At 24.0% G+C, this 14,694-nt stretch overlaps 1 protein-coding gene across 1 annotated transcript; it reads right to left on the reverse strand.

Moving 5' to 3' along the window:
- Positions 1-7,346: 7,346 nt before the first annotated feature.
- LOC110646442 (jasmonate-induced oxygenase 1) lies at positions 7,347-10,310 on the reverse strand. Its single transcript, XM_021799877.2, has 3 exons — positions 9,538-10,310; positions 8,874-9,204; positions 7,347-7,721 (listed from the first exon to the last, which is right to left on the reverse strand). Exons 1-3 carry the CDS (start codon positions 10,089-10,091, stop codon positions 7,473-7,475), a joined length of 1,134 nt encoding a protein of 377 aa, XP_021655569.2. The 5' UTR covers positions 10,092-10,310; the 3' UTR covers positions 7,347-7,472.
- Positions 10,311-14,694: the final 4,384 nt, after the last annotated feature.

Genomic DNA, 14,694 nt, shown 5'->3' on the forward strand with positions numbered 1-14,694 from the left:
CAACTGTTTACTTTGTATATTTTAGAACAATTACATCTGTTCCGTTATACCTCTTGAAATAAATATAACAGTTCACTTTGTATCTCTTAGAACAATTACATATATTCACTTATACCTCTTGAAACAGATACAACCATTCACTTTATATCTCTTAGAACAATTACATTTGTTCATTTGTACCTCTTAGAATATATATAATTATTGATAATAAACAGTTTGTTTTGATGTCTTCAATGAACAAACATAACTTTTTCAATTATGGGATAACTTTTCCTATCACTAACTATTTCTAACAATATCCCCCACTTTGTTAATGATAGAAACAATCAATATAAATTAAGATTTATACATACAAAAGGTGTCTTTCGACTTATACATATAAATCTTATCAACTTTTTTAATATATTCATCGTGACTTTAGCACCATATTATAGCCTTGTATTTGTTTCAATTATAAGCATGTCATCAACATAGAGACAAATTATCACATCAAAAACTTCTTCAATGTATAAGTATTTTTGAATCTGTTTAAGAGAAAAGTCTTATGTGGTATACAATAATTTATTCCTATAAATATTCAAACTAGGAGTAAGTTTTGCTATTATCCCTCATACTTGTAATAATTCAGGAACTACCACTTTCAAATTCTTAAGTTTTGAGACAAGGATATGTAACTTAGGGAAGAATATGTAACTCGTAGATTTGATCCATAACAGACACATTATCAACTACTTGGAATTTAAAAATTATTCTATGATGAGAAAATTATCCACATCTTATGTTTCTGTGTTTTATTTGAACTCCAGTGAATTTTAGATTTCATTTGGAGACTTGATAGAGGTAAATAGATTATACAGCCTATCAGACAAGTTATTGAGAATATGACCTATACACAATAATTCATCTTTTTCACCTTTTTTCCTGATCTACTTTTATATTTTCAGCGAATATAATTTGTTCCTTCAAAATGATCCAGTTTCACGAACTGTTGATTTATTACAGAAATAGCATTGAACTCTATTATAATTAATACCTTAAAATTATTGAGATAATAGGTGTAAGACATGCTTTGAGACGTGATAAATCACTATCTTTAAGATATTAATTGACCCCACTAGATTGATGCAGGGTTATGATAATATACTTCCAAGATATAATAAAGCCTGAAATTTATGGACAACAACTCTTGAAGATTTTCCTTAAAAACTATTTATACAAGCCGAATTTAAAGAGACTACTAGAGAAGAATAAGAAGAATAAATAGAAGTAGTATTATATATGAATTGAAAAACTCATTCACATTTTTAGAGAATGAAAAGTCATGACACATTTTGTAAACAAATACATTTGTCTATTTCCAATAGACATAACTGTTTATTTTAAATTAGCACATCTTCTAACAGATGATACTATATTTATTTATTAAGAGTCATATTTGTTATTATACATCTCCTAACAGTCGTAACTATTTGTGTGTAATAAATATGTCTGCTTATTAATAGATACATCTACTTGTTAATAAACATATCTATTCGTAATTTATTTATAAAAATTAAAATAAAATAATTATTTTATTTCACATACATATGTGCTAATTGCCATTATAGAATAATATATATTTATTTAAATATATATAATTCTATATATATTTCATTCTTTCTACTTCTTCCCTTTCTTATATTTTAACAATGTGAGAATTCTCTCTCTTTACCATCTAACATATAAACTATGTTATAAGAGTTAGTGATAGGAAAAGTTGTTCTATATTAAAAGAATTATGTCTGTTTATTAAAAGATATCAAAATAAACTATTTATTACCAACAGTTGTATCTCTTCTAAGAGATATAAGTGAACAGATATAATTATTCTAAGAAACACAAAGCGAACAGTTGTATCTGTTCTAAAAAATATAAGTAAACAGATATAATTATTCTCATATATACAAAATAAACTGTTATATTTTATTCAAAGAGGTGCAAATACTTTATAAACAGTAAATGCATTTTTATTTCGTGTTTGTCCCAACAATTGAATTACAAATTGATGTCATCATATTAATCCCTTTATCAAGCAAAAGAAGAGAAGAAGAAGGTTGGTATGACGTAGGAGGGCAATCAATTAGTTTGGATAAATTTTGACAACTATCCCTGAACTTATCTAGTTGTAACATTATAGTCCTTCAAATTAAAAATGTAACAGAAAATCCCATCAACTTTCAAATTTTGCACAGTAAAATCCCTCTAACCTCCAATTACCCGTTCTTCAATTAGACGCTGACCTGTACAGTTCCAGTACAAAGCTTAATCAGTAATTCTCTTTTCTCTCTCAAGCCATGTGTAAATTAAATCATTTTTTTCTCTATAGACATAATAATTTTTCATGCATAAAGAGAATAATTTTACACTTTGCATACTAGAAGAGAGAGAAATATTGACTAAACGCTATGCGGGAGCTATTCACATCTGTTTTTAACTGAAAAATTAGTAATTGAAAGTCAGAGATATTTTACTGTGTAAAATTTAAAAGTTTAGGGGGTTTTATGTTACATTTTAAAGTTAAAGAACTGTAGTGTTACAACTATATAAGTTCAAAGACAATTATTAAAATTTATCCCAATTAGTTTAGCAATTGCTATCCATTTTAGTTCACTAATTTGTGAAGTAGTTAGCTAATTTTGTTAGCTGGTCATACTGCCAGCTGCAATTCTTGTCAAGCTATTTTCTCCTTTTTTTTTTTTTTTTTTTTTGTATACAAGCAGAAACAATTATTCTGATTAATATTATTTAACTTATATTTTTAATATTTTACTTAGATTTTTAATTTTATATAATTCACTACTTAGATTGAAAAAATTCATTCACATCTTATTAAATTATGAAATTTTTTTATGTAAAATTTAAAATTTATACCTTTTAATTGGATAAGTGTTAATGGACATTAAATTTATATCTTCCTCTTAGTGTATTGGTTAATGCTTACAAGATAATTTCTATATATATGATTTTATGTGATGTATAAATTAATTTGAAAATATTTTCTATAAAAAATTAGGCCATAAAATAGATTTTTTTTTTTAAAAAAAAATTCAAAGGTGACCACAAGACTTATATATTCACCATTAGATTTGTACAACAAATTAAAGGCATCACACAAACACCAACTAGTACCTTTAGGGGACCACTATAATTTGCCTTTGAATAGTTTATCAATAGAGTGAGATTGATACTAAACAACCATACAATCATTTCTTGAATAGTTTATGTAAAGTATATGTAGAAATTTCTTTTACGCACTCAGCTGCATAAATTAATTTATACATTCAGTCAATCAAACATTAAAATTTTATATACATAATAAGTTCATGTTAATTTTAAATTATATGTTAATTTCTAATTAAATGGGTGCATACACTTAGGTGTGTGTGAAAATTTCGCTTGTATATATAAGCAATCAAAATTATAAAAATAATTTTGGTCATGCCCAATTTTCTATTATAAGGCTTTTTTTATTATTTTTTTTAAATAAATAAAAGACAAAAAAAGCCAAATGACAACAAACATGTGTTCTTTAAATATGTATGCAAATTATTATATATTTTATGTTAATTTTATCATAACCTTAATATATAGTTGACATTATTGACTTAAAAAATATAGTTGATGTATGGCAATATAAATCTTTATCTTTTCTAGCATGTATTTCTTTGTTATATATGTATTTTGTCCATTCTAGACATAGAGATAAATCTGAAAAGAACTTAATTCATAAAATATTTCTCATATCAATAACATGATATGGCTTTTGAAAGTTTGAAGTTTCCAAAAGAATGGCTCACCATTAATTGGATGGAGCAATCATATAATTGTGGTGATTTGTTATTATTTATTTTTGTCTTTTATAATTTGCAATAATGTATTCAGAAATTAATTAATATATAAGAATGGATGCTTCCAATAAACATTATAATTAAATAAAATATATTTTAAAGAAAGCATGTAGTAGTGATTAACTAGCTCATATGTGACATTTCAAAACATTTTCCACCTCTAACTCTTGACAAGTGAATGTTTAAATCAATTTGATAATTACATTTTATTTTGGCTTTTTGCTGCATATTCATTGAACAACCTCAACATTAATTAAAAAAATATAATTTTTTAATGTCTATTACAATCATGTGATATCATATATAATTTTTATTTATTAATTAATAATATTAAATTTTTTATCAAAAGCAAAACCCATATTAATAATTTTTATTATAAATTGATGAGCTACCTGTTTTATCAGCACATAGATTGCTTAAACAAGCATTCAAAACTAAAATGAAACACTCATATTCTCTTGCATGATTATGCATAGATAAATCACATAAAGCGATGTTTGAGTACATAATAAATTTAAGATAGCAGTGAAAATTATTTTCATATATGCTTAAACCGTAATCATAAGTTAATAGTAATAGTTTAAGAATCACTATATCTGACTACATTATCATCATATTAAACAATAATTTTATTTTATTTTTGTCGCTGATCAAAATTACTATCTAGCTTGAATATTTTTACATAATTTATTAATTTCTTTGCAATGATTTTAAAATGTTATAAAATCATTACCTTACATGTTTGAAGGCAAAAATTTATACTTGCTGCTAAGTAATTGTGTCATAAATTTAATATGCAGTAGTGTTACTGTAAATATTAATTAATTAATTATTGATTAGAGATGACTCAATATGATTGGATGCCAATATGCAAGTCACCATTAAGATTTTATATATAAAAGATATGATAGTGGGTGATTTCGTAATTTTATTTCTAATGTTAATTTGTTGAAGTTGAAAAAATTGGACCACTTTTGTTCATTGATAGTTGATGAAAGAGAAAAAGAATTTAAACCTTAAAATAGAAAACAATATATAATTTCTAATCACACGTGATTAGAAAAATAATTATTTCTTAATTAAGATAGTGGTAATTAGACAATTCAAATCGATTATGTTCAAATCAAAATTATTTCCTAACTATACCAATAATGTGAGTTAATTACTCATATTATTATGAGAAAAAAAAATTAACTTTAAATTAATCTTTAGTCAATTTACATGAATCCTCTCACATTAAAGTTTCGTTTATTTCACATTAAAAAATATTTTTTATATTTTTTAATATTTGAGGTACTTAAAAAAATAAGTTAATAAAAAATATGATTTAAGGAAAAATTAAACCAATTTTTTAAAAAAATTAAGTTATTTTTTATTTTTAAAATTTTAATAATTATATTGAAATGTAAACACTTACTCATATATGGTATAAATATATATTATTAATTTAACGTTACAATTAAATAATAAAAAATATTAAAAATATTTTTTTAAAAATGATTTTTTATAACGAATATTTTATATATATAAGTTATTTTTTACGAAATAAACAGAGCTTAAAATGTTAATTTTTTTAAAAAAATAAATTTTATTATTAATTTTTAATTTAAAATTTCAATTAATTGTATACTCTAAATAAATTAATTTTAAATTAAATTATATCAATTATTTAATTGACTCTTAATTTTATGAGTCATTCCCAATTCATGAATTATTTATTTTAAATATAGATTTAAATATATTATAAAATAAAAAATTTAAATTAAATTAACAAATTAAATAAAAATTATATATATATATATATATATATATATATATATTTGTGGGCTCTCTTAGTAGGGATAGGTTTGATTTTTCCAATAAGATTTATTTATCAATTAAGGAAAATAACATGCAAAAAAGTAATCACTTTTATGCAACCAAAATTGAATATTATTAAAGCTTCATTAAGAATTTGTATTACTGCCGACATCCGAATTTCAACACGTGCAATATTTACTCTTTTACTGAGACGGTAGTGAGGAATGAGCAAGCAGCTGTGTATACAATTTTGACGGTGCATTGAATCCATACCCCCAACTATACTGATTATTATTATTTTTTTAAATTTTATTGGGAAAGTATATTAACACGTTCAGAACTTTATGAATAAAAAAAAAATTATTAAAATTTTATAATAAAATTAAATAAATTATATAAATAATACTTCAATTTAAAGATTTATAATAATGAGATATTTAAATTTTAATTTATAATATAAAATTTTATAATTTTTAATTTAAATAAAAAAAACTCCATGTGACATTAACTAGTCAATTTTTAAATTATTTTTGCTGATGAGATATTTATCATATTAAAAATTATATTTACCCTATATTAATTTAACACTTGTTGAAAAAAAATTTTAATTTTATTCTTTATCTACTCATTATCATAGCAATTGAAATTGCACGTGTTGATATTTTAATAACTTAAAATCTATTTATTTAAAATTATCAATTAATAAAAATATAATTTTTTAATTTAATAAATGTCACCCCAATATAAATGGCTTAAAAACTAGTAATTGAAGTTTATTAGGTTTTATGTTATTTAAATTAAAAATTAAGGGGTTTGTATTACAAATTAAAGTTTAAGTACCTTATTATTACATATCCCTGAGTTTAGATACTATCTCCATAATTTATCCTAATTAAATTATATATTTTTATTAGATGAAATTATTTTTTATTGTTGGTTTGATTATTATTTATGTAGCTTGAAATTTGGATATATATTCGTATACTTGAATTGTAATTCGACTAGAAAAATTTTGCATTGTAATTCGATTCAAATATTTTATGAGTTTCGTGGTAATAGCGAAGGATACGAATTAATATAAATATTATATTTTCTATATATTATAGCAGTATTGTGAGAAATTTGAAAACACATTGAGTTATAATTTAGAAGTGTATTCTACCCTTTTTATTATAGTAAAACTTTTCTTTCGTGTCTTACTCATGAACATAGACATTACCGTCGAATCACGTAAATTTTACACTATTTTTTCTTTTCTTCACACTATGTAATTGTGTAATCTATGTGTTTTAAGTTTGTATGCTTGTTTTAACACGTATATATTATATATATTAAATTATTTCTTTCTAATATTGTTTTTAATAAAAAATAGTGTTAGATTTTATTTTATTTTTTCTTGATCATGACGTTTTAATATTAGGATAGAAACTTGTTGCCTCAATCAACGGAGCCAAATGGGACTAACATCTTAACATTAGACGTAATTAGAATCTTTATGGGCCCATAAATTCCAAAAGAAAATAAATATATAAATAAGAGCAAAGAACTATACATTGTTCTCTATATATTTCTTTAATTTCTTTTTTAATCACTCAATTGTAATCACTCAATTGTATCCATACTTGCCCTACTAATAATTTAGAGCAAATCGCCAAACCCTTGTGATTACATAGATGTAAAATTAATTAACTCAAATAAAAATAAGCAATGAAGGGATGATTGGTACATTTGATTTGCAATGAAATCTAATTAAAGCTTAAATATATAATGTCTCCATCATATATTTCATCTTGGAGATTTTAGAGACTCCACTTGGGATTTGCCTCGGGGACCTCTTGTTCTAATGAAAAGTCTGTACTCATCAAATGTCATAGGTGGGTATAGTGAAGGTCTCTCTTGTGTCACAAGCTCCTTCATTGGCTCTATGGGTATATCACTTTTTGGATTATAGAAGAAAGCAAGTGATACACGTTCTTTTGCTGAATTTACAATTACTCGATGCTCCACACTTTTATATATTGCATTGCTTAATACCTGTAATACAATGTTAATGGATGTAAATAAATAATATTATATCACTTAAAAAAAAAGTTATTTTTCATTATTTGATTGTAAACTTAAAATAATGATATGTATTTATATTATCTATATATAAGTATTTTCACATTTTAATGAGACTGTCAAAATTCAGAACATGAAGTTGTTTTTTATTAATTAGGAAAAATATTTTCTGTTAAGCAATTTTTCAAATGCTCAAAATATTAAAAAAAATGAAAAATATTTTCAAGAAAATATTTTTTATAAAATAAACAAAATCTTAATTTTAATTTTAACATTAATTCTTATCAATTAAGTTATTTATATATCTTTATCACCTTTTTTTTTTTTATGAAATATGAGATGGGGATAAGCTAAATAAATTGTGAAGAACAGCTAGCATATATATTTGGAGGCTATTCAAGTGTTTGAAGTGATTGTTATGCAATGACCTCAACAATGACTCATAGGTTTCAATATCTTGACCATAATTGCACACATTAAAAACGTGCAATTGCTTAAAGAATTAGGTATCTTAGCTTTAAAGTCACTTTTGAAATGTGGCAACGAAGGATTAAAACTGTACTTCTCTAGATATTGATGTGGTGATGAGAGTGAAAGTGGGCACTTGTGACCTCTACACTAAAGAAATTTTGTATAATAGGTAAGGCTTGAAAAGTCAGTGAGATCATCTTATCTTGTTTATCTGTTTTGGGTATTAGTTATTGGATGTATTGGATATTTATACTCTCTCATGTACAATGAAATTGACCTACTAATTAAATTTAAAAAAAAATTATTTTTTTTATTTTTATAAACAGTACTATTTATTTTTTAGTGCTACCTATATATTTTAAAATCTTCATATATATATATATATATATATATATATATATATATATATATATATATATATATATATATATATATATATTCATTTTTATTATATATCATACTAATCAAAACAGAAGAGAAATTGTCAAGTGGTGTGCTCCTTTAAATCCTTTTGACTAGAAGTTATGCATTATTAAAACATGACCCCTCCATGTTCTTTAGATTAGGTTCACAATATGAACCAAACATATTTCATATTTATAGATAATATAGAGATAGAGATAGAGAGAGAGAAAGAGAGAGAGAGATTGTTACCTGAATTTGATCACCAATATTTACAATAAAAGCATGAGAAGCTGGCTTCACTGTGATCCAATCATCTCCTCGCCGGACTTGAAGACCGGTGACATGATCGTCCGGCAAGAGAAGGGTCATGCCACCGGGGTCGGAATGGGATGATAAACCAAGGGTTAAGTGAGGTTGTGGACACTTAGGATAAAAGTTCACTCTTAGACATGCCCCAATGTTCTCACCACCAAATGAATCTTGTAGACGTGCCTCTCCTAATCCAAGATTTATCGATAATACCTTCATCAACCTTCCACATAGCTCCACCACTTGTTTTCCATATTCGTCAATCACTTCCCTAAACATGTAAATATATATTCAAACAACTTGTATTAAAAATCCAACAAAACAAAACAATGTTAGGAAATATTACTATCAACATGTGAATTGATTGAAATTTAAATATGAGACCTTAAAGTTTTTTATTTTTTTAATTGGCCAAGACTAAACAGCTTATAGGAAACTTAAAATATTCTTAGTGGTACGATGATTAAAAAAAAAACAATACTGACACGTCGAGTTTCCAATATCCAAAGCACTTAATTTTGATGTTCAAAGTAATTAAAACCATACAAATATATAAAGAAAGAGGAAAAGGTTAGTCAAGAAGAAATCAAGATTGAAGAATTACCTGCAATTAGCTGGTAGACCAGGCCACTTCTTATAGTCTTTTAAACACAAGGGAAGATAGTGAAGAAAGTAGTAATCACTCCAATCGAGAATGGCTCCTTTCTCTACTCCTAATCTGCTACCATAACCTTCATAAGTCTTGGGAGAATTTGCATATGTTTGCTTCAACTCCATCGGCAAATGAAAGAATTCTCTCCATACTTCTCGAGCTCGGTCGAGCAACTCAGGCTTAACTCCATGGTTGATAACTTGGAAGAATCCCCAGTTGCGACAGGCCATGGAAATTTCACTAAGTGTGGAAGCTCGAAGATTATCATCGTTTCCATTTAGGCCTCCAAGATCAATAATAGGGATATTGCTATCATCATTTGGAGAAGAAGAAGAAGAAGAAGAGGAAGAGGAAGAGGAAGAAGAAGAAGAAGATGATGATGATGAGTTTATCGATGGCCTTTCGAGCGGTGGCTTGATATATCGACCAGGAATTTCCTCCAGGCAATTCTCCGATAAGGATTGAACACGAACTATTGGTTCAGGCCAATCTTGAAGATTGTTCATGGTGTTTAATATAAGTTTGGTCTTCTTCTATATGAGTTGAAGTGCCATGAAACAATAAAACAATGAAACAAGCAAGTCACTTGTCAAAAAAAAAAAAAAAGAAACAAACAAGTCCTTAGATTCGAGGGAGAGGGAGATATGGAGGTGGGGACGAGAGAAACTGAGGAGCGGTGATTATAAGGAGAGGAAAAGTAGTAGCAAGGCCCAAGCAAGTGAAGTAGACATAGATGAGAACGTGAAAATAATGGGGTTTTGTGGGGAGTGACAAAACAAAAAGCCATTTGAGGTCATTTTCATATATATATATATATATATATATATATATATATATATATATATATATATATCATATTTGCGTTCTCACAGGTGATATACCTTTTAATTTAAATGGATTTTCACATTCTAGTCCGACTTTTTATAAAATTAAAAAAAAAAAGTCTTGGGCAGATAAAATGATTTTTTTAATTTTATTTTATTAAATTAATTAAATATTATACATTGAAATTGAAATGTAGATGAAATTATTAAGATATATCCGTTCTACATATAATGATTTCGTGTAACGACTGACTAATTTTTTTTTATGACTTAATTTTGTTTTTGATAAAAAATATATTTTTCATTGAACTAGAAAAATATTTTTTGTAAAGTAAACGGAGCTTAATTATAATTTTAAATTATTTTTATAAAATTAAGTTGATAATAAATATATTTTTAATTTTGATACAAATTTTATTTTTTGCTTTTTTCTTTTTTAAGTATTAATGTCTATTTTATTTAATACTGATTGAAATTTAAATTTTAAAGTTTAAATTTTATGATTTTAAAAATAATTTAAATATTATGAATTAAATTAAATTAAATTCTTTTCTATTAATATTGATTTTTTTAATTAAGATATTTTAAATTTAATAAAAATTTATATATTAATATTAGATGGCTTGTATGAGCTACAGGATACATTCACGAATATTACTGATGACAATTGAATGAGTCAACTAGTGGAAAATACCCCCAAGCTCTTAATTTATTATTATTATTATTATTTATTTCCTTTTTCTCTTTGCTGATGGCTTGACCTAAGGCTGCCCAATATACAAGTGCAATTTTGAATCTGCTAATTAATTTTACTAGTTGCTCATTCAGATTTTGATCTCAGACCCACTTTCTCTAGAAGGTGGTTCACCATCCTATTAAGTTGTTATTGCTAGCACTAATGACTTTTACACACAATTCTCTGTGCATCTATATGAGAAAATATTTCTATGGCCTTTTTAAGTGATATTTTCTTTTATAGTATATAGTGATATTTATTTGTTTTTTTATATTTAATTAATAAAATATAAAATAATTAATAAAAAATTAAAATATTATTTAATTTTTATATATTAAAATTAAAAAAAAAATTATAAATTAATATTATTTATACATTAAAATTATTAATAACTACGTGCATTAATCCAGATAATTTTCTAGTTTAGTTTATAAAATTTAAGATCTTTACAGACAGTTTAATATTTTAAGATAAAGACAAATTCTAATATTATATGAAAAAAAATAAATTGATATTAATTAATTCTGAAAATTAACTCAAAAGAAAGGATTATTGAGTGTGAAAAGCATGAAACAAATAGTTGTACATTACTAATACATACAAAATTAATTAGTAAAAGATTAAAGGAAAGAAATTTAATCAAGCTTTCAATCAATTGATTGAATGCACTAAAAGGAAAAGAATCATGGATGCAGAATTGGCAGCAAATACAGAAAAAGGAATTGAGTTGTTAAATGGAAATTAAGGGAACCCAGCTGTAATATATTAAAAAAAAAAAACTTGAATTTGTATAACAAGTAAAAAAACAAGTGGTGATCAATTAATACAAGTTTGGACTGTTTCATTGCTAAGGGGGTGATTGGACCACAAGATTTTATTTTTCCTTTGCCTAAAATCAGAATTCATTTGGCTAATATTTGCCACATGTGTTTCTATAGTTGATAAGGTCGATTAGGTCCAAATTTGATAAGGATACCCGTGACTTTCTCCGATAAATTAATTATGTTCCGATTTAGGTAAGAATTTTTCATATTTTTTAATTTTATAAGAATTTTATTTTTTCTCTTATTTACGTTAAAAATATGAGTTTATTATTGTAATTCTCCTTTATAAATGTCTATAAAAAAATTTTTTCATTTTCTTTTAATTTAAGTGATTTTTTAATATGATATGAAAATCTTTCAGACTTGAAAAAGTTGAATTATTATTCACATTTTAAATTCAATAGATATTTTTATGTGTATGAATATTTTAGAAATGTAAAATTATTTTTATGATTTATTTATAAAATTAAAATTTTAAATTCAGCAATTTCTTGGAAATAGAGATGTTGAAAACTCAAAAGACCAATACAACTTCTAGATATGCCATAGGTTTCCCACCAAAGTCTGCAAAGTTTTTTCTTCATTTTCCACAGATTTTGCAGTTTCAACCCCATCCCAATATTCCTTATTAATTGAACCTTAAGAATTGTGAAATTATACTAAAAAAATAATTGAGTAATTTTATTTTTATAAAAATATATTAATAATTGATTAAATTATCTTTTATCTTACTTAAAAATTATATAAATATTTATTATACTATTTAATAGAGATAAAGGGTGAAATTAAAAAAAAATAGTCAATACTCTTTGATTTTTTTAATGCGGCACATAATTTTGGATTAAAAAAAAAAACTCAAAAGCAACATATTATGCTTGATATTAATTTGTGGTTTTTATATTTTTAGGATAATTATTATTAAATTTTTTATTATATTAAAATTAATAATTTATTTAATTTGAAAATCTTATATATGAAGGGATGATATTTTAATAAACAATTAAAAATCTTATATAAATACTTACCTCTATGAAGATATTCAACTGTGACTGTGACCCATTTGGCATTAATGAGATATTGTGAAAAAAAAAAGGTCTAGGGGATAAATATACTCTCAATTTAAATTTAAAAAAAATGTTCGATTCTTTTTTATTATTTTTTAATAAAAATTTGAAAATTAATAAAAAAAACAGTAATTAAAAATTAAGTCTTCAACTTTTTGAGGTACTTTAAATGCTATAGCATATAGAACTGTCATACACTATAAGAATCAAATTTTCTCGAATATAATATAAAGTCGGTGAAAAATGGTACATGAAGTAATTGAAAATGTTAATTGGATTTTAATTAACTAGTTTTTTTAATAAATTAAGTAGATCAGAATAATAATTTAAAATTAATAAATAATTTTTTATATAAAATATGAAAATAAAACACACCGTACATGAAAATAAGATAACCATATAGAAAATAATTTTATTTTATTATATGCATAAAGTATTAATTAATTAATTGATATAAATAACTTTTTTAATTTTTAAATAATAAAAAATAAAATCGAAGTGTTTTAAGTTTTCAATGTGCAAATTAGTAGAATGAATGCTTGTAATATAATGGTGACACATGGATGTTTATAATAAAGGAATCCACTAGATGACTCCACATTTCATGTGAAACCCACCACCCTTCGTATGACCATTACCAATGATGTCTTGCCACGTGAGAATCTCTGCTCACAGGCAGCTTTCTATTTTTTTAAAATAATTAATGACAAATTCAAAAAATTTTTAAAATAAAATTCATATTATATGTGCTAAAATTATGAAACATATTAAAAATAAGTTGGATAAAAATTTTAAAATATAATATTTTATATGATTAAGAAAATACTTTTTTTTCTTTAAAATAATAAATAATCACATAATTATTAATAATATTAAATATAATTATTATAAGAATAAATTTTTTTAAAAAATATGCATCTCACTTTAACTAATAACTATATATACAAAAATTTTCATAAAAATTTAAGTGGAAAAGAGGCTATTTAGATTAAAGGTAAAGCATACAATCAATTTTTTAAAGAATTACAGTGAAAATACAGATCGCTCATAAAAAATAATGACTATAAGAGCGTTAAATAAGTCTCATCAACTGACTTGTCGGTAGATAATTTTTTTAATAATTTTTATTATAAATATAATAATTTTTAAAATAAATAAATTTAAATTGGAATCCACCCACTATGTCCTTAAAAGTGAATATGGCTTCTCATCTTTTAATTCTTGCTATATAATGCAACTTAATGAACAAGAAAAAATTATTGAATTAGTTGCCATTCAAAGACATATCATGTGATTAGATAGAAAATATTTTCAAGATCGACCTAATCACCACCCTAACTCTTTTTTTTATATTTTAAGAAAATGTTAAATCCTGTTTTTTTTTAAAAAAAAAGGAAATGTTAAATTATGATATGGATATAAATATATTAATTATTATTCCTCTAAATACATATATTCATTATTGAATTGAATTATTCATAATTAGATATAAAAATAAAAAAAAATACATACAAACGTTTTCCATGAAATTTAAAATTTGGAAAATAAATTATTTTTAATGACAAAAATATAATTAAAAATATAATATAATCACTCAGAAAATATAAAAAAATTTAATGAAATGCACATATAAAATAAATAAAATGAACTATTTAATTATA

This window comes from Hevea brasiliensis, chromosome 8 (genome assembly GCF_030052815.1).
Source record: "Hevea brasiliensis isolate MT/VB/25A 57/8 chromosome 8, ASM3005281v1, whole genome shotgun sequence".
Classification (NCBI taxonomy): Eukaryota; Viridiplantae; Streptophyta; class Magnoliopsida; order Malpighiales; family Euphorbiaceae; genus Hevea; species Hevea brasiliensis.

Bases quoted from the DNA above. Each gene is read 5' to 3' on its own strand.
- LOC110646442 (XM_021799877.2), bottom strand. From the start codon at position 10,091: ATGAACAATCTTCAAGATTGGCCTGAACCAATAGTTCGTGTTCAATCC. The intron at 9,205-9,537 runs GTAATTCTTCAA...TTACATGTTTAG, and splicing joins GGTCTACCAGCTAATTGCAG to GGAAGTGATTGACGAATATG. The intron at 7,722-8,873 runs GTAACAATCTCT...ATTGTATTACAG, and splicing joins ATATTGGTGATCAAATTCAG to GTATTAAGCAATGCAATATA.